Source organism: Lotus japonicus, chromosome 2 (assembly GCF_012489685.1).
Source record: "Lotus japonicus ecotype B-129 chromosome 2, LjGifu_v1.2".
NCBI lineage: Eukaryota > Viridiplantae > Streptophyta > Magnoliopsida > Fabales > Fabaceae > Lotus > Lotus japonicus.
The window spans coordinates 70,114,804-70,135,143 of NC_080042.1; the positions used below are offsets into that span (position 1 = coordinate 70,114,804).

The 20,340-nt window shown below is 38.6% G+C and overlaps 1 protein-coding gene across 2 annotated transcripts; it reads right to left on the minus strand.

Annotated features, from left to right (window-relative positions):
* Positions 1-443: 443 nt before the first annotated feature.
* Positions 444-10,157, minus strand: LOC130739177 (putative glucose-6-phosphate 1-epimerase). Of its 2 annotated transcripts, none has more exons than XM_057591411.1 (9): positions 9,974-10,157; positions 9,551-9,700; positions 8,941-9,015; positions 8,134-8,190; positions 7,891-8,045; positions 7,392-7,523; positions 7,051-7,153; positions 1,250-1,352; positions 444-973 (listed from the first exon to the last, which is right to left on the minus strand). In XM_057591411.1, the coding sequence occupies exons 2-9, from the start codon at positions 9,626-9,628 to the stop codon at positions 756-758; spliced, it is 921 nt and encodes a 306-aa protein (XP_057447394.1). In that variant the 5' UTR covers positions 9,629-9,700; positions 9,974-10,157; the 3' UTR covers positions 444-755. The 2 variants fall into 2 exon arrangements, with proteins under 2 accessions (XP_057447394.1, XP_057447395.1); XM_057591412.1 differs by lacking the exon at positions 9,974-10,157 and adding an exon at positions 9,810-9,956.
* Between the last annotated feature and the right edge of the window lie 10,183 nt (positions 10,158-20,340).

Here is a 20,340-nt window from a genome sequence, read left to right on the forward strand (position 1 = left end):
AATCCCACATTTTATCTTTGATAATATCTTCTGAGTCGTATGAAAACTTGTTTCTATATTTAATTTCATGAATTTACCTGTGGCCTCGGGACACAAATATGCTTCATGATAATATTTACATGGGCGGTGCTCTGGTATCTATTGAAAATGAGATGGTATAGTACCCTTTAGTTCAAAGGACAAGATTGTAAATTTAAAAAAGTTAATTATAGAGAAATTGTGATTAAAGGTATTGAGAGGTACCAAATAAATTTCCTATATTTTACATAAATGTCATAAAAAATATATATATATATATATTTTATTTATTTATTTGTAGTACGACTATAAAATTTTGTATTTTAAAAATTACAAAAATATTATTCACCATTTTTATTAGGGTTTAATAAAAAATCTTTTATTGAGTAAATGATCCCGTTGTCTTTTTCATAATTTACAAAAGAAAAAAAAGGTACATTTGTATTCAATGAGTACAATGATGGCAAAGGTAGTCAGCAAAGTCGATGATGAACTTTCTGCTAAGCCATTTGACACAAGGACACAACTCATAGATGATACTGTAAGAATGGCCATGGAATCAAGCAAATGCCAAATGGACACAGAGATAGAGTCATCTCTGGATTATTGTAAAGTGGTAAGTATAAATGTTCATATTGCTGAGGCTTTTGGTTAAGGTATCAGCATGATGATATTCATGCACACCTAATTAGGCCCCTGAAGTCCATATAAATCTCCACTGACTGAACTAAACAATGTCAGTGAAAGCCATAAAGAACCATGCGAGGATCCAATTGTCCACTGCAATAGCTTGATGAAACAGTAGATAACTCCTGATACCCCTTCCACTCTTCAGAGGGCTTCAAGAGAATAGGGCTATCAATAGCTGCAGATTTCACACACATCATCATCTTGTAATCATTATCTCCCAAATCAGGTAGAACCTTAGATTTCTTGTCCCATGGATTCCATACCACTGCATTCTCATCACAAATTAATAAGTCAGAAACACTATTATTTGCACCAAATTTAGATCAAAATAACAAGTAAAATATGTAAATATGAATGCCAAATAAATAACATGCGTTGGGATACCAGATAAGTGCAACATTTACGGACTTTCAATCCAATCTATGTGAATAGGTTTGTTTATTTTTTATCTTGAAATGTATGCTAACGTCAGTTCTCTTGAACTGATAACCAAACACATTAAATGTTGTGCATAACTTTTTATTCATAAACTATTAACAACCTGCATCTGGTAGTGCATTCTTCTGGAGTACAAAAGTTCTTTTCTTCTCATGGTCTATGATGGCAATTTTTTTGGGGCTGTGGTGCAAGTACACCCTGTCCATCTACAAGGTAACCAAAACTGTCCTTAGAGAACATTTGAAAGATATGAGTTGGTAACTACTTATATTCCAAACATGAGAAAATCACAGAAAAGTATATATATTTCTTTTGAACTAATGGGAAAAGGTTGGTTGTTTTTGTGGTTGTATTGGTATATATTTCATTGGAAATGTTATGTGATGGAAACCCAAAACAGAAAATAGAACTGAAGGAATGAAACAGTAATCAGGATTGTTTATTGATGAATTGGAAATCGTTACAGAGAAGGAAAAGCCTTTCCTAAACTGACCAGAGCCAAGCTCCTATAGGAAGCTATTGCTTCCTACTCATTACTTCACGCTCAATGATTTCAGAATGCCTTCCCTACCTCTCACTACCTTCCTTATATTATGGAATGGATTACAATCCTACCTCCCCTCTCTCTCGCCAGCTCACCAGCTGTGCTGTTAGTTAGTTACTACTCCCTTTGTCCCTTTTGCCCCTTCTAGAGTATACCTTCCACTCTTTGGGCTTCGACCCCACATGGGCTAATGACTCACTTGGGCCAGCTGCTGGATCATAGTTCCTAATAATGCCGCCGTCTGAACTCACAACCTTGTCCCCAAGGTTGAAGTTTGGGTATAAACTCATGATGGTGAGGGCATCCTCCCAGGTAGCCTCCTCAGCAGTTTTGCCTTGCCATTTAATTAGTAGCTGCTGAATGGTGTCACCCTGCAACTTCACCAGGCGAGTGGCTAAAACAGTGTCGGGTGTGTCCTTGTCATCACACTCGCCCTCCAATTGATCTGGCAAATCTGCTTCTGCAGAGTAGTCCCCAATCGCCTTCTTGAGCAATGACACATGAAACACAGGATGAACTCGCGATCCTTCTGGTAAACGTAACCTGTAAGCCACCGCACCCACACGAGCCACGATAGGATAAGGCCCATAGTATCGGGCTGCCAGCTTTGCATGAACCCGGGTTACTACAGATTGTTGACGATGTGCGCGAAGCTTCACAAAGACCCATTCCCCGACAGTAAATGATTTTTCAACCCGCTTAGTGTCAGCTTGTGACTTCATTCGACCCTGGGCTCGCAAGAGTTGTGCCTTCAACTGGCGCAGAACCTCATCTCGATCAACCAATTCACGTTGCACTGCGTCAACCCTGGTCTCCCCGAGTCCCCAACGTGTGATTGCTGGGGGTTTGCGTCCATAAACAACCTCGAACGGGGTCATATGTGTGGCTGAGTGGTAAGATGTATTGAACCAATACTCAGCCCAATGGATCCAAGTTGCCCACGTTTTAGGTTGATCAGCCGAAAAACAACGCAAATACGTTTCCAAACAGCGATTTACGACTTCCGTTTGTCCATCCGATTCGGGGTGGTACGCGGAACTCATATTCAACTGTGTGCCCTGCAACCGGAAAAGCTCTTTCCAGAAATGACTCATAAATACTGGGTCCCGGTCGCTCACAATGGTTGAGGGAACTCCATGCAAACGTATGACTTCCTTGGCAAACAATTCAGCGATGCTCTTCGCAGTATAGGGGTGCTTCAGCGGAATGAAGTGACAGAATTTGGATAGGCGATCCACGACCACTAGCACTGCCTCGTATCCCCTGGATTTAGGTAGGCCAGTTATGAAATCAATCGAGAGATCTTCCCACACCTGATTTGGGATGGGTAGAGGCTGCAGCAAGCCTGCGGGCGATGAGGCCATGTACTTTTGTCTTTGGCATGTATCACAGCTACGAACAAACTCTTGCACCGTGTTCTTCATGCCTACCCAATAGATGTTGGCCGCGAGCCGCCGATAGGTGCGGAGAAATCCGGAGTGCCCGCCATGTGGGGTGGCATGAAATTCCTTTAACATCTGTGGAATTAGAGAGGAAGTATGTGACAAAACCAGCCTCCCTTTGTACAACAGAATCCCCTGCTGTAGACTGAATTCCGGATGAGTTGATGGGTCATTTTGTAACTCCATGATCACATGCTTAAGTTTTGCATCCTGCTGAACCTCTGTTGCTATCAACTGGTGATCTTCCCAGCGCGGGTACGTGCACACGGTCCTGATCTCACCATATTCCCCAACGCGCGATAGCGCATCTGCTCCCTTATTTAACTTCCCAGGTTTATAAACGATATCAAAGTCATACCCCAATAGCTTCGCGGCCCAATTCTGTTGTTCCCCAGTAATAATCTTTTGATGGAGCAACTCTTTAAGACTCTTCTGATCAGTAGACACAAGAAATTTCCGTCCCAATAAGTAAGGACGCCAATGCTGTATCGCCAAAGCTACTGCCATAAGCTCTTTCTCATAGGCGGACTTAGCGAGGTTCCGTGGTCCTAAGGCCTTGCTATAGTATGCTATGGGTTTCTTGTCTTGCATCAAAATCGCCCCGAGGCCACACCCTGACGCATCACACTCAATTAGGAATTCTTTCTCAAAATCTGGAAGTGCCAAAACAGGGGCCGTTGTGAGCTTCCCTTTTAGAGTTTCAAATGCATTTTGTGCTGCAGCTCCCCACTGAAAAGCATCTTTCTTTGTCAAATCTGTGAGTGGCCTTGCTATTTTCCCATAATCCCGAATAAATTTCCTGTAGTAACCGGTTAATCCAAGAAAACCTCTCACCCCTTTTACATTCTTGGGCACGGGCCAACTCTTGACACTCGCCACCTTGCTAGGATCAACCGCCACTCCCTGTGCTGAAATCAGGTGCCCCAAGTATTCAACTGAGTCTTGCGCAAACTGACATTTCTTCTTGTTTGCTGTCAAGTGTTGCTGTTGGAGGAGTTGTAAGACCTTCTCAAGATGCAATAGGTGCTTTTCCCAATCGCTGCTATACACTAGAATATCATCAAAAAATACAAGCACTCCCTTCCGGAGCATGGGACGAAAAACTGCGTTCATCAAACTCTGAAACGTCGATGGTGCGTTCATGAGATCGAACGGCATTACGAGGAATTCGTAGTGCCCTTCATGGGTACGAAATGCCGTTTTATGCACATCCTCTGCCCTTACGCGAACCTGATGATACCCCGACTTGAGATCAAGCTTTGAGAAAAATTTAGCATCATTCAACTCATCGAGCAGCTCTTCAATTACAGGAATGGGAAACTTATCAGGGACTGTTACCTTATTGAGTGCGCGGTAATCCACGCACATACGCCATGACTGGTCCTTCTTCTTGACCAAGAGCACTGGACTGGAGTAAGCGCTTGAGCTATGTCGTATGATGCCGGCTGACAACATCTCCTGAACCTGCCTTTCAATTTCATTTTTATGGGTATGGGGATAACGATATGGTCTGACGTTGACTGGTCCCTGCCCTTCCTTTATGTTGATACAATGCTCTTTGCCTCGACTCGGGGGTAGCCCCTCCTGAGCTTCAAACACACTGTCATACTCTTGCAACAACTTCTGCAAGCTTTCCTGTTGCGCTGCCTCTAGATGCTGACCTTTGGGAACCTCATGCCGGTGCTCCAAGAGTCCAAACGCTAGCTTGCTGTCAAGGTCAGACCTTCTCAGGATGCTTTGCAACGCCCCCATGGAACTTCCGCCAGCACTAAGACCCTGTAGCCTTACCCACTGTGTGCCGTGCCAGAAACTCATAGTATGCTTTCCCCAATTAGCAATTGTATCTCCCAACGTCTTGAGCCATTCAATTCCTAGCACAATATCAGGGCCTCCCAGATCAAACAAATGGGGTGTGCACGAGAACTTGTAATCCCCAATCTCCAGGTCAAGCTCCTTACACTTACCTCTGGTGTGAGTCTGGAAACCATCTCCCAACTTGATGGACATCCGTGGAGTGTCTTCCACTTCCCAGCTCATTCGTTGCACAACCTTGTGGTCAACGAAATTATGAGTGGCTCCGCTGTCGACTAACACGAGCACGGGCACCCCTCGCACTTTTCCTTGTAGCCTCATGGTTTGTGGCGGCTCACCATGGTCGACGAGATTGCACAAACTCATTATACTTAGCTCACCATCGACCTCGTCTTCCATCTCGTTCATCTCTACGGCGAGAATGTTCCCATCGCCGGCGTCGTCGTCGCCGTCTTCGACGAGCAGCACTCGGAGTTGGCGATCGGGGCATTTGTGCATTGGGTGGAAAGGGCCTCCACATTTGAAGCACTGACCCTTTTGTTTCCGATCCAATAATTCATGATAAGTGAGATGGGAGAATCCCCTGTCACGTGGACCGGCCCTCCTAGCTTCTGTTGTTGCCTTGGGGTCTCCTTTTGGGCCACCAAAAACTGGTTTATTAGTAGTCGCGGGCCCATTATCCTTAGCGCCTTTGACCCAGACCCAATCGGTGCTTCCCGGGCGACCCGGCCCCGGGCGATCGCCAGTCCGAAAACCCGCTCCACCAATCCTCGAACTACGGTTATAACCCGACCCGGCTTCACCCCTTACTTCCTTCTCCACCGCCCGGGCGATCAAGAGCAATCTTGAGCGGTTCACTCCGCCCATCGCCACCAAGCTCCTCGCCTTTCCCCGTATCTCTTCTTTCAGACCATGCAAGAAGTATCCCTGGTATTGCTTCTCAGGTAATTTTGGGATTTGGGCCGTCAAATATTCGAACTCGGTAATGTACTCCTCCACCGTACCTTTCTGACGCAACTCAGTCAATTGCTCGTACACGTCACCGTCGCCGTGACCGCCATAACGCTCCAGAAGAGCTTGACGCAACTTCTCCCACGTCAGGGGAGCTTCTGATTCGAACAAAGAGTTGTAAAAATGGATGGTGGGTCCATCCATGCTGAGCTGAGCGAGGCTCACCTTGACCTCCGGTGAAGTCTCTTGCACACGGAAATACACCTCCGCGCGTGAGATCCAGCCCGCCGGGTCTCTCCCGTCGAAGATCGGCAACTCTACCTTCTTTACTGACTGGCGAAACTCCGCCAACGCATCGCCGTGTAGAGGTTGCGTTCGTGGTCCTCCTTCGTTCGCTTCAGGTTGCTCAGGAACCTCAGCGCTTGAGCTTTCTCCCTTGTCTCGGTTTGCACTTGCATCTTCCCTGTGTGACATTTTTCCTAACGATCGTTCCATCATCGCAATCAACGATGCAGGAAGATCCTTCATCGCCGTCGTAACAGCTACCAGCGACGTTCGCATCTCAGCGAGCTCGCCTTCAAGAGCATCAAGCTTTGCTTCCATCGAGTTTGTCGTGTGTTTGGATTTTCTGGGTGGCATTCACTGGTTCCGGCGAATCAATCCGGCAGGTCGGACCAATTTGATGGAAACCCAAAACAGAAAATAGAACTGAAGGAATGAAACAGTAATGAGGATTGTTTATTGATGAATTGGAAATCGTTACAGAGAAGGAAAAGCCTTTCCTAAACTGACCAGAGCCAAGCTCCTATAGGAAGCTATTGCTTCCTACTCATTACTTCACGCTCAATGATTTCAGAATGCCTTCCCTACCTCTCACTACCTTCCTTATATTATGGAATGGATTACAATCCTACCTCCCCTCTCTCTCGCCAGCTCACCAGCTGTGCTGTTAGTTAGTTACTACTCCCTTTGTCCCTTTTGCCCCTTCTAGAGTATACCTTCCACTCTTTGGGCTTCGACCCCACATGGGCTAATGACTCACTTGGGCCAGCTGCTGGATCATAGTTCCTAATATTATGCTTATGATGTAAGTTTTCTCAGGCTAGGAAAAACCTCCAACCAATTGAATGACAGGAGCAGAACATGGATTTATACCTCGCCATCGAAGGTAATTGCATCTGCTTGCTCTGTGAACCTTGATCTGTTCATCAGATTGTCAATGTAATCAAGTGTCTCCAACCCCTCAATACGCACTTCACTGCAATCAATCAACCTCTCTTAAAAACATGGTTAAGCAAGATGTTTCAAACTTACATGCTTGAACCATAGCAACCATAGGGTCCAAAAAAGACTACTAGGACATGATGATCTTATAGTAAGTAAAAATGTGCAAAGTAAGTGAACTAAAAGCTCTAACAATACACTGATGATCGGAAACCTTCTAGGAATCATCTTAGAATAAAGGTAAGTGATTAATCAAAATGTTAAATGCACACCTGATATCTGATACAGACAAATAGTTGCATAGTGCAAATGCAAAAGAAACTGCTTTATTATCAGTGTTTCTGACTCTGGGAATCAGAATGAGCTTGCCAGCACTGAGAAAGATGCGGAGCCGCAACTCAAAACTACAGAAGCAACCACACAAATGCATAAATTGTTCCATTCAATTCAACAGTACATCACTTCTAAAGTTTAGAGTGGAAATTGAGCACTTATCGCAATAAGCTTTTATCATATAAGCTTCTTTCAGTTATTTGAGAAGCTTATCAAAATAAGTTCAAAATAACTCATAGGTAAGTAAAAGCACTTAATAACAAGCTAATATGAGAAGCTTATGAAAATAAGTTTAAAAGAGCTTATATGTAGGCGTAGGCTACAGGCTATTTTCATAAGTTTACTCAAATAGCCTCGTAAATGTTTTTGTTATAAGATAAGGTCAAATAATATCTTTAGGACGCAGCCAAAAGAGGAAAAAGAAGTTAGAATCCATACCTACAGGGTGTCTTGAAGTCAAATCCTGTGGACTTAAGTATCAGATCCACACATGATTGATTGTCTAATGGGGATAGAGGTGAAGGGTCCCTATCCAATGACCACAACCTGTTTCTTGCAAATCCATGGTGTTCAAATAAACCAAGTTCACCAAACTGCAAAAGACATTGTAGTTGAAAAACTAGTACTTAAGCAAAGGACAAAAGTCAAGTAAGTTGCCACCATCAGTGTGATGAAACTTACCCGTGCAAAGTAAGCTGATATACCTCCTCTGATTGCTTTAAGTTGTTTCCTGTTAGCCTGCTCAGTAAAAAATCCACAGAAATGTCATTGAGTATGCATAAATTATCCTTGTATGTGAAAAGAATTCAAACATGGAAACTCTAACAAACTGACCACTAACTGAGTGCATGCCAAAATCAATTATGGGAAGAAGTTTCTGTTAGTAGCTTCTAGTGCCATAATTGATTATGATGAAAGAGAAGTTGTTCCAAACATGCTATGAGTAGGGCAAATGCATGGAATTCACATCCTTATTTTCTTATAAGTTAAGTCAAAATAAACAAAGAATATAATGAGAATTAGCATATGATATCAGTTGATCTTCAATCAAGATTCAGATTGGCCATAAAAGAGAGAAGGAACAAGAAAATTTAACTAGAAATAATTTCAGCACTTGCTATGAGTGTTTTTAATGTTCAAACTACTGATTTTGAAAGGAGTACGCGTTATGTATACAATCAATTAACGGGCACTCATTTATCACCTAGTTTTATTATATTATATGGCTAACATTGTTGCAATGCATTGGCTTTCAGAAGTGGAAATTTGAAAGCATATTATCATGCACCTAGCCTCATGCAGACCACCGTTGCTCAAATACAAAATGCAGTAATTGCATGTTGGATGAACTTTTTTTTTTTCAGAATCAAATCTTGCACTCAGAAGCTACTCCCACTCACTGAAGCTTCTTCCCTGAATTGATTTTTCCTTTAGAATCAATTGTAGAAGGATTTAAAAAATTATTGTAGAATCAATAACTTTTTTTACCTTGCTGCTCATGAAAAGCAGTTCTTCCTTTCGGTGATTCTTCCAAGAAATAATCTGCCCTCCATATAGAAGCACCTGACACCATACATTTCAAACATTTGAGAACTGCACAAAGTGAAATGGCTGCTTCCATATCAGATTAATATTCTTTAAAATACCATAGTTGGTTTTGTTTTAAAACTTGAATCATATTGAACCAAATATGAGTCTAACAACAGAGATTCACTTTGGTCAAATGATAAGCATGATCAAAGATAATTAATGAAATCCAGACAAAAAAAGAAGAAGATAAAAGCTCATTAGTCTTCACAAGGTATTGCAAACTTTGTGCTTCTATCACTTGTTTCTTGATCACAGTGCATGTTTGAAAATCTTTCCACAATTGATTCTGAAGACAAAATCAATTTTGGAGAGAGTTTCTGTGGATAGCTTGAGTTTCAAAACTGATTCTTAGGGGGAAAAAAGTTGATCCAAACATGCTGATAAGCTAACGATCCATAATCAACCCATCAGATTCAAAGCATAATATGAGGACAAATATCATACAGGGAAATCCCATTTTCTCACAAAAAAGAGACCCTTTTAGATCTTAAGCAAAAGAGAATCAAACCTCTGCTGATGAACCATTTGGCTCAGTTAATAAAATCCGGGGCAATCCATCTTTGTCCTGAAATATGTTCAAAGGCATCGGTCTTTGCTGTTGCAGCTTTTCTCTTAAGCTGCTCACAAATGGATTCACTTTCACTCTGCTCCAATCCAGCTTAAACCAATCCAAACCAAAAAAACAAATTTCAGTATTCATCTCCATTAGCCACACACCATAACAAGTAACAACAAAGCACCATGCATGAAAAGAAAAGATATATTACATAAAACACTGATCACATTCACAGTAAACCCTTTTGTGAAATCAAAAGACCATATAGAAATGAGTGAGGTTTTCATACAGAAGAGTGCAAGAGGAACAATAAAGAAGCAATTTCCTATTGAATTCTGAGACAAGAAAATAAAACATGAAAAAGAGTTAGCTTACTTTGATGGCTATCTTTTACTATAATAATAATATGAACTGTTTGTCAGTTTGGAGTTCCAAGAGGCAGAGCCAATATCCCTGCGTTTCTTCAAGAGTCCATCTTATATTCTCTATATATGGTATATATAAGCTTGACATGGATGTTAACCGAGAAGTGGAAAAGGGTGACACCGCTAAACGTTGAAGTTGGAGGAAGTTGGAGAATGTCCAACATAAATCAACCATGGTGGGGCTAATATCCTCTCATGTCACGTGACAATGTCATATGAAAGCTTGTGTGTCTATCGCTCTTGTTACTTCAATTACTTAATACTTTTCTATTCAGCTTGAAAATGTTACATTTTGTAAGCACATAATGGAAAAGATGTTGAGGGCGAACTTGAGTCTCGGCGTAACAGCAAGGTTGCAATCACATCACACATGTTTGAGACGTGGTCTCAGTCTCTTACAAAAATGTAAACGTAAGACTGCCTACGTTAGATTAATAAAGTGGGGTCAGTCCCATAACTTTATAACACCAGTTTTTTTTCATAATGATGGTAAAGATGTTCTATCAGCAAACCAACAGCCTGCAAACATGGCTTTTGATTATGAAGTCCAAGGTTACATCCAGGTAAAAGCAAATGTGAAACATGAGATGCACATAAATATTATTTCTGAAAGTATTTCTAGTTAGTATATTTGTTAGGTAGGGTACTGGTGTGCAAAGCTAAGATAGAAGTTGCTTTCTATCTACGCGGATTAGAGTGGACAGACACAGAAGAAAACCATGCATAGAAAGGAACAAATGAAATGTGGGCATCAAGCATCTATCCTCATCTTAATGACATTGCATGGGAGTGGAAAATGACACATAGGAATATAGGATTTATGTACAAGTTTACCCTACATTGTTAAGCTATAATATAGAAGGGCGGTGAGGTGACCAAAGCATAAGGAAGCCTGTATTGGAGGGTATAGGAGCCTAAAGTAGGAGAATCTAGTCCAACAAATGAAGACTACCAACCTAACGCTACATATATATGTACCTAAAATCTTAAGACATTCAGATTTATGAGTCACATACTCACATCTATTATATTATTTTCACCTCGTCCATTTTTAAACAATGTGAAACTTCAAACATCACACTTGAATTATCAAGCCTATTCCATAAACAAGTTGGTCAATTTTATGCTACAGAAAGTTTCAAAAAGGAGTGAACAATGCTCATGTATTAACGATTACCCTCACAAAGTTGGCAGACAAAATGTTAAGTGAAATGAAGGGTTAGACGGTGGAGATTAAGTGTGAAATAAGGGGTCCATGTTAAATAAGAAATCTTGAAAAGAAGAGAATCTTTAAGTTACTTTTATCTTTTATTTTTTTAAAATAGTAATAGAAGGGTTTCCACACATGAAAGAATACATGGTCAAACTCATATTATCAGAAGGATATGTACATGGGGGAAAAATAAATGCATATATAAGGACAACAAGAATTCCTGTTTAGTGATGCATTTCAACGTCTTGTAACTGCTGAAACATGTTGGCCAGAAAATTAAAGTGTGTTACTCATTATCTCAAACAAGAATAAATTGAAAAGTGAGTTGAAGATGGTGATGCCACTTGTTTTATACCCAAAGGATAATACAGAAAATCAACAACTTTATAATTAAAGCAGAGATTCCAAATCAAAATGGAAGATAGAGATGGTGTGCTACTGACACAGAATGTGAGCCACAATTGTCAATTATCGAGGGGAAAGAGACAGAAATTATTGGTCATGTATTATTAGTTTTGGCTTAATTGCACATAGGTCCTAATCTATTGTGATTATGTGATTTGAGTTCCCCAAGGAACACATTTGCACAAATCAAGTGAACACCAAATTAAGTTCAAGCACATTTGCATGTTAAAACAAGAACATATTCATGATATCCATTACATAACTGGAATTTAATTCAAACACCAAATTCACACACACAAGTGATACAACATATGATCCACATTTGGATTTTGTAACTATAATGTAGGGACTAAACCGTAAGATAAACATGAAATTAAATGAGTTAGGAACTTTACACAAAATAAGGTACATAAAAATAAGTTTAAAATAGACAATGAAATCAAAATACATTTTCTGTTAATTTGAAATAAAACACCATTTCTTAAGTTGAATCTTGTTTAAGTCAGCAGCTCCACAAACCAAGACTATCTTGTTTCAGCCTAAAAAATGGAAAATGGTAAAGGGACAGTTTGGTTATGCTAATCCTTCCCAACCACGATTAAGAGCTGACCACCATATAAGGAAACAACAATCTAAAATCCTATTAAGGGTCTACAAGTGGTGGTAGCCTGAGCTATAGTTTTGCATCGGAATCCCTATTATCTGCTTCCTCAACCTCATCCTCTTTTGCTTCCCTATTATTCACTTACAACATCAGCCTCATTATCTCCTTCACTAGCATTGTTCTCACCAATAATTTCAAACTATTCTCTTTTCTCCCTAATTTCAGTCCCCTCTTGAACAACATCAACATGTGTCTCTATCAAATGTTCAACATAGAAGTCAACTTCATCACGTTCATTAATATCATTCAAAAAGTTAAGCACATATGCATCATCATTCAATGGTTTACGCACACTAAACTACCCTAATTCAAGGTGTCTATACCATGTTGACAAAAAAAAAGTTGTCTATACCACACATTTTTACCAACTTGCCTAAATCTAGAGTTAATCTCCTAAATATCATGTGCAGCTAATATTTCTCTTATATGGTGATAAGTTGGAGATGTTACATGAGAAGTCCATATTATTTTATTTTATTTTACATTCAACTTCTCATTCATTAATCTAGAATAAAAGAAGGTACATCAGACATTAAAATCAGAAGTAACTTCGTAGAATACTCCTCAAACCACACATGGTGGAGGGCACCAAACGACTTCTTTGCAAGAAAATTGGCAGTGACCTTGCAATGCCGTTTAACATTAATTTCTTTGCAAGAAGTCCATGATAATTACATCGTTAAATTTAATAAGATGCAAACTTTTAATAAGCAGTCCATGGTGTCACCACATTAGTTCTCTTGAACATTTTTCTTCCCATATTAATATTTGACGGATTTATTTAGTGATTAAATATTTAAATCACTAGATTGATAAATACTATTTTATTCTTAAATAAAACATATCATTGTCAATAAAAAGAGATTGTTTTCTGATGTACCAAAAAATAAAAAACAGATTTTTTTGGGTCGATTTAAATATAATATTCTTGGTAAATTCTGTGGTACTTTGATTTTTTTTTTTTCTGGTGTGGTACCCCATTAAGTAATTCAATAGATTATTATCATATTATTCTAGATAAATATTACATCTTCAGAAACTTTATCTCATGAAATTCATTTTAAAATGAAAAATTGACGGGTTGTAGAAATACATGATCATGATGGAGATGCGTGCAAAATGAACATGATTGATGAAATGAACAAAACTCAGAAAACACAACTCGTAAATCTCACATCCCTAAAAATGGAACGCAACATATTACTACGACAGAATAAAACTAGAATTTTAACTAGTACATAACTCTTTATTATTGAACCAACTAATTTTGAGTACCACATCTTAATCTGGTTTAAGGTACCACAGAAAGCACCATTTTTTCTTTTAGTTTTTTTTTTGTCCATTTTTCTTTTGGTCGAAGATTCAAATAAAATATACAAATTGATGAAAAGAACAAACGAAACAGTTCTAGTTAGTACTTAAGCCCAACAAGTTTTGGGTTTCACCTTAACAATTATTGGGCTTTAATAGATAACAGCTAAAGTAAGTAACGGGTTTGACAAAAAACAAAAGTAACTAACGGGTTGTTATTAACACCCCAACACCTAGAGCTGTTAATTTGGGTTGGAACCCGCGAGCCAACCCAACCCAACCCGGCTCGTGACAGGGTTGGGTTGGGTAAATATTAGCCCATATGGAACTTGGGCCAGCACAACCCGGCTCGTTAAACCCGCGGGTTAAACGGGTCAGCTCGCATGTTGAACGGGTCAGCCCGCGGGTCAGGTGCTTTTTAACTTTTTTTTTTAAATGTTTTGTTTGGATAAGCCCAAATCCCAATTAGTTTTTTTTTAGAGAAAAAGAGATAAATCTTTTTTAAATTTAAATTAAAGAAACCTTATCCAAATCACAAAAATCTCCTGGCCTCACATTTCACTCCACAGGTCAAGTTCTTTTTCCCCTTGTCTCGCTCGTCCATCACCGGCGGCTCATCCTCCTTTTGCGGTGGCTTGTTCTCCTTCACCGGCGGCTCAAACCCGTTTCTCCTTGCTTCCTTGTTTCTGATCAACGGTATGAGTGGTCTCTACTCTCTATCACTATCTATTATGTTGCTATTTCTTTTGGCTAGAGGAATTCTTCGTCTCCTACTGTACTGTTGGTATTTGTTGTGATAGGGCTTTCCAAAGAGATGAGGTGGAGCACAAGGAATGATTATTTTGAGTTTATCTTTTGCTACATGTAGCAATTCGAGGGGGTGATGGTTTCTTGGATTATTAGGAATGGGATTTGTATTTTCCTTCTCTCATGCGTGTTTTTGGTGCCTGTAGCTAGTTTTCAATTTATAGCTTTGTTTTATTCTTCATTCCCATGTTTTATGAAATATAACAAACGAGCCAGCCCGCGAGCCCGCAAGCCAACCCGCGAGTCGGGTTGGATTCATATTTCTCTAGCTCGTCAAAATATGGGTTGGCCTGACCCAACCCGTTTCCAACCCAACCCGTGACGTGCTGGCCCATATGGGTCGGGCCAGCCCATATTGACAGGTCTACCAACACCTCACATCACATGTAAGTAGTAATTTTCTAAAACTTTATATGTTTCGACAAAAAAGAATTATATGTTTCATTTATACAATATCCTAAAATTTGATACACTTTTTTGTTATTAATGTATCAGGTATTACACCCCAATACATTAAAAAGCAAAATTGCTTGTAACCAAAACAAGGTGCTTACTCAGGTACCCATAAATACAAATGAGTGTAGCATACACTAGTGACATGTACCTATAAAATGAGTACACTCGAGATGATATGGATAAGTGAGGGATGACGTGACACTATTTTCTAATTTATCCTTACTCATTCGGTATTTGCAAAGTTCCCACTTTTATTTGTGTTCTTCATTTTTCATCTTCTTCAAACATTATTATCGTACAGAACCAAACACACGCAACCTCACCTTATTTTCCATTTTCTCAATCTTCTTCTTTCTCAATTCAACCCCAAACGAGAACGCATGAACCCTCCAAACCCACAAACCATACAAATCCACTGTCACCCCAAAAACAGAACAAAAATAATCCCTCCCCTTCCTTTTTGAAATTGCAGACCACGAAAGATTCAATTTTTATAAATAAAGGTCTGTCCTATTTCCAGTTCTAAACCGCTTCATTCTACTCCAACTAACAAAATCAGAATTCAGAACTCTTCTCTAGGATCTATCGTTCTCTCTTTCTTTCCTTTTCTGGTTTTGAATTGAAAACGCACCTGCGTACCAAAATCCAATTTCATTGATTGGTGACTGCAATAGTGATTTCCTCAGTTAGGGTTTATATATCGGGTTCATTATTGTTCTCAGGTTTTTTTTTTCTCCTTTTCATTATTGTTGGGATGGTTATTCGAAATTTGAAGCAACCCCATTTTTTAACGCTGCCGAAGAATTGTAGGAATCGAAACAGATACAGATTTCACATATTTGTTATCAGCTTCGTTCCATATTCTTCCAATTCGCTTTGTGCTTTCATATAATCTGTTATTCATTTGGATTTTAAGAACAAATGTAGAATTGAAGTTGAAATTTTGTATTTTGTGCTTTTTCCCCCTTTATGAATGTTTTATTTAGATTTACAGAATAGGGAAGATGGAGAATGTTTGCATTGTTCACAGCTTCATAATTTCCCCAACCCTAATTTGATGTTCATCAATTCAATTCCAAATCAGTAGTGTAATTTTTACCTTAAAGGAGGACTAAAATGAGAATATTAATAATTCTATGGGGATGATTTAGCATTACAGTAAGTTTTTAACCTTAATTACTAAAAAAAGGAGCATTTGCAGGTGTAAATATGTCATTGGCACATGTCATTCATGTACTGTACCCAAAAAAAAATTCCTGTACCAGAGAATCTACCCCAAAACAAAAAAGCGAAATTGCTTATGGGTTCTTATTCCTAGTAAAGTTCCGTCTATTTTGAACTCCGAAAAAGTTTTTGGAAATGAATTAGAATAGTACCAATGTTTTAAAAACTCGATAGCTCGTAATAACATTATTGAGATTTGAAACGTTAGTAAATAAAAATTATATTTCAAAAACTTAGGGCTCGTTTGGTAGTCAGGATAGGATATGATAGGATATGATATGTGAACAGGATATTAACAGGATAGGATAAGAGCAGGATAGACTCTTATCATATCCTGTGTTTGAGGTGCACATGATAAGGACAGGATATGATAAGGAAAAATGTATCAGATTTATATTTGAATAAAAAATACATTTAAAATTAATCATTCTATTAAATTTAATTTCTTTACATTATCATGAATGAGTCTATATTTTAAAATAAATAAAATTAATTTAAATTTTATTAATTAGCCTATTTTATTGTTTTGAAGATGCCCTATATTTTAAATAAAACTATACAGTTAACCGATTGGTTTTCACTTAGTTGTGGCACGTGATAATTAACAATAAAAGTTAACTAAATTAAGAATATTATTATTTCAAAAGTACTTTATATTTGAATTATAAATTATTATATAAGTAGTTTTAAATAATAGGAGATGAAAATAAAAAATTAATCTATTACTATTAAAAAAATCAATATTTGTAATCAATGTTTTTCACTTAGTTGTGACACGTGATAAACAATAAAAATTAACTAAATTAAAAATATTATTATTTCAAAAATACTTTATATTTAAATTATTATATAAGTAGATAAATAATTTTTAAATAATAGGAGATGAAAATATTGAATTAGTCTATTATTATTAATAAATCAATATTTGTAAGTGAGTAGTCTATTTTACTATTTATGAATAATAATTTTATTTATTTTTTATTTTAGTTAAATTAATATTTTTAAATTTATTAATTAATATTATTATAAATTATAAATTATATAATATTAAAATAAATTAATTTGGAGTTAGGATACTGAAAGAAAATATATAACTGATATCCTATCCTGCTCTATCCTAGCTCCCCCCTCAGGATAACTTTTACACATGATTGACAGGATATGATAGGAGACAGGATAGTGTTATCATATCCTGCTGGCGCAACAAACAACAGATAACAACAGGATATGATTATTATTCTGTCCTATCATATCCTGTCCTGGTCACCAAACGAGCCCTTAAGCTTTTGAAACATCACCCGACCATGATAATACCTCGAATAGTAAAACCTGATATATGAGAGTTTACAATATTGGGTTTTAGAACCTGATATTGTGTGCCCCAATATCATCCAAAACATCATCATTATCTAAAATAGCATCAACAATATCATCCAAAATTTTATAAAAAAATTATGAAGTGGAACTGGATGCACCAGAAGCCTTCCTCTTCCTCTTATCTGTCATGTTGGCCTGCGTACTTTGTATGACGAAGTCCAAAGTCCCTCTTCAATAAATCCCTCGTATATGTACTCGTGTAGGTGCTCCACGTTTTTGTTCTAGCGCCTTCATCAGCCACTCCTGCACTTGCATGTATCCAATCTGAGTAAAATGTGATTTCATATTAGATAAGAAGAAAGTATTATAAATGAAAGCATGATAGACGAAAGTAAGTAGCACATAAAAATTAACCACTACGGAAACAATATCAAGCTCCCGTTGACTCGGAGGTACTAGCAAAGGATGTGAGATCCAACAATACCATGCCATGTACTCGGGTACGCACTCCATTAGTGGCGTTCATCTCCTGTTGCCTCGTGTTGCTTAGTCATTGGAAGCGTGATAAACCTCCTAGTGATATGAATATATGAAGCAAAGATGACATATCATATAAGGTGATGGTCATCTTCCAAATAGCACGTGGAAGAATTAGGCCTCTCTGTGCTACCTCTCAGCAAAGATTGTGATCAAACCCTTGTCCATCATGGTTTGAGCATGGCAGTAGAGGGTAGAGACCTGATCTCATCACTGCGTCACACACTTAGTCTAGCTTTTTCCTGTTGCTCACGATACACATACACGATCCTTTAGATTTTCTCAAACAAGAAAAACTTAACAAAACTACATTAACCATGAAAATAACTAAATCATCTTATGTATACCTCTAATCCTTCTATCCACAATGACAAGGTAATATGGCCAACGAAATCGGTCAATAAAAATAACTTTTTGAGTCCTCTGGTAAGTGGGTGCTCCAACTATGGTGGTGGTTGCAAATAATCCTCCTCAGGTGTTGGATCCTCAACATGTACAATTACAATGACCCGCGCTCTGAAGGCGGATGCAGTTGAGGTATGCGATCTTCGACAACCACTTGCTCGCCAACACCGACGACCAATGAGCCTTTTCTAGTTCTTGCCATAATAAAACTGCAACAAAATAAACGAGAAATTGTTGAAAAATCGATCTTTTTTTTCAGAAGGTAGATAGCACATGTTCTCTCAGATCTTCAAAATAAACGACAATTAATTTTTTTTTACTTTTAATCTAATTACCTTATAATTAATCTCTCGTTTTTATCTTCTCCCTATTGGGTGGTTCCCTCTTTAATTGAATCACACAACTTTATTTTATGGAAAGAAAAGAAAAAAGGTTTAGTTTTTTGGGTCAAGCCCATATTTCTTTTTATTTAAAGGGTTAAAACCCTTGTTTTTTGAAGGGAGCAGCAGTAACGTGAATATGATTCACGTTGAAGTTTATGAAGCACAACGAGAGTAGAGAAAGATTTTGTGAGTCACTAACAGATTTTTTGGCACATCGTTTGTGAGCTCTTTATTTTAACCCTTTTATTTGGGATTTATCTTCTCTATTGTTTGGGTGGTTTGCTCCTTTTTGCTGTGAGTTGTTTTGCGGTCTCTTATTTCCACCTTTCTTTGGTGTAGTTTTTCCCTTTTTTGTTTGGAGTTTTATTTCCACCTTTTTGGGTGAAGCTTTTGATGTCATGAGACATTATTTTGTAACCATTATTTTTTTATAGTGGATTACTTTCTGGCTCGTGCCCGTGGTTGTTTACTTCTCAATTCTCATATTGAGAAGGTTTTTCACGTCAAAATTTATTGTGTCTCTATTTTATTTTATTGTCATATATTATTGTCACGGTTGACATTTGAATTTGCTCGGAACTTATTTTGTTCAGGTTCTCACAAGAAAATAGAAGTTTTTGTGTTTCTAATTTTTTCACTGCGCCACTCATTTCCCAACACTCCCTCCCTATTTCAGCAGCTTCTCTTCTCAGATCTAAACCAACCTAGAAATCAAACCCAGATCCTCAGTTATGGGTAAGGAGCAAAAGATGAAAATCGCTCTCTGCCTGTACAATAATCCCCCACCTCAACAAAATCCCCGGCATCATGGTTTATATCTCTTTATTTTTGTTATGGATCCAGAACTGCTCGCAGCCACCACTAGGACTGTTCATGGTTCGGTTCTTTGCTTGAACCGAACTGAACCTGAATCAAAATTTTGGTTCGAGAGAACCAAACCGAACCGATATAGTATGGTTCGAACCAAACCGGTTTCAAATTTCGGTTAACCAGTTCGGTAAAACATGCATATTTGCAGTGGTTCGAACCGAACCGATATACTGTGGTTCGAACCGAACCGAACCTAAACTGGTAGTTGAGATTTTGGTTCGGTTACCGAACCGGTTTTTCAATTTAGGTTCGAGTTCGGTTCGGTTCTTAAAGGTTTGGTTCTTAAACGATTCAGTTTTTGGTTCGATTTTTGGTTAGCTTCGGTTCTCAGAGAATCATGAACAGTCCTAGCCACCACCATCTTGTTCGGCTTCAACAAAGTAAAACCCAGTTGAAGAAATCAGAACCCCGTAAAAATAAAGACGAATCCATATCGAAGTTCTTTGGGTGATGGGATTGGGTTTCGGTGGTGGGGGTTGAGTGACGGCAGTAGAGAAGAGCGGCGCGACGGTGAGGTTGTGGAGTTTGATTTCAGATCTGGGGGATGCAGGTTGATTTGCGGTTGTGGGTTGCGGTGGGGATGGAGTGAGGTTGGGTGTCGGTTTGGTGGGGTTGGGGTGGGTTGTGGTTTGCTGGGTTGGTGGGGTGGTTTTTGGGTTGCGGTGGGGATGAGGTGAGGTTGGGTGTGGTTTCAGTGAGGTTGGGGTGGGTTGTGGTTGGATGGG

What these genes read in the sequence shown, in the direction of transcription:
- LOC130739177 (XM_057591411.1), bottom strand. Translation starts at nt 9,628, where the DNA reads ATGCCTTTGAACATATTTCAGGACAAAGATGGATTGCCCCGGATTTTA. An exon ending in TATCAGCTTACTTTGCACGG is followed by an intron (nt 8,046 to 8,133) that starts GTAAGTTTCATC and finishes TGTCTTTTGCAG; the next exon opens with TTTGGTGAACTTGGTTTATT. An exon ending in TTGTCTGTATCAGATATCAG is followed by an intron (nt 7,154 to 7,391) that starts GTGTGCATTTAA and finishes GATTGATTGCAG; the next exon opens with TGAAGTGCGTATTGAGGGGT.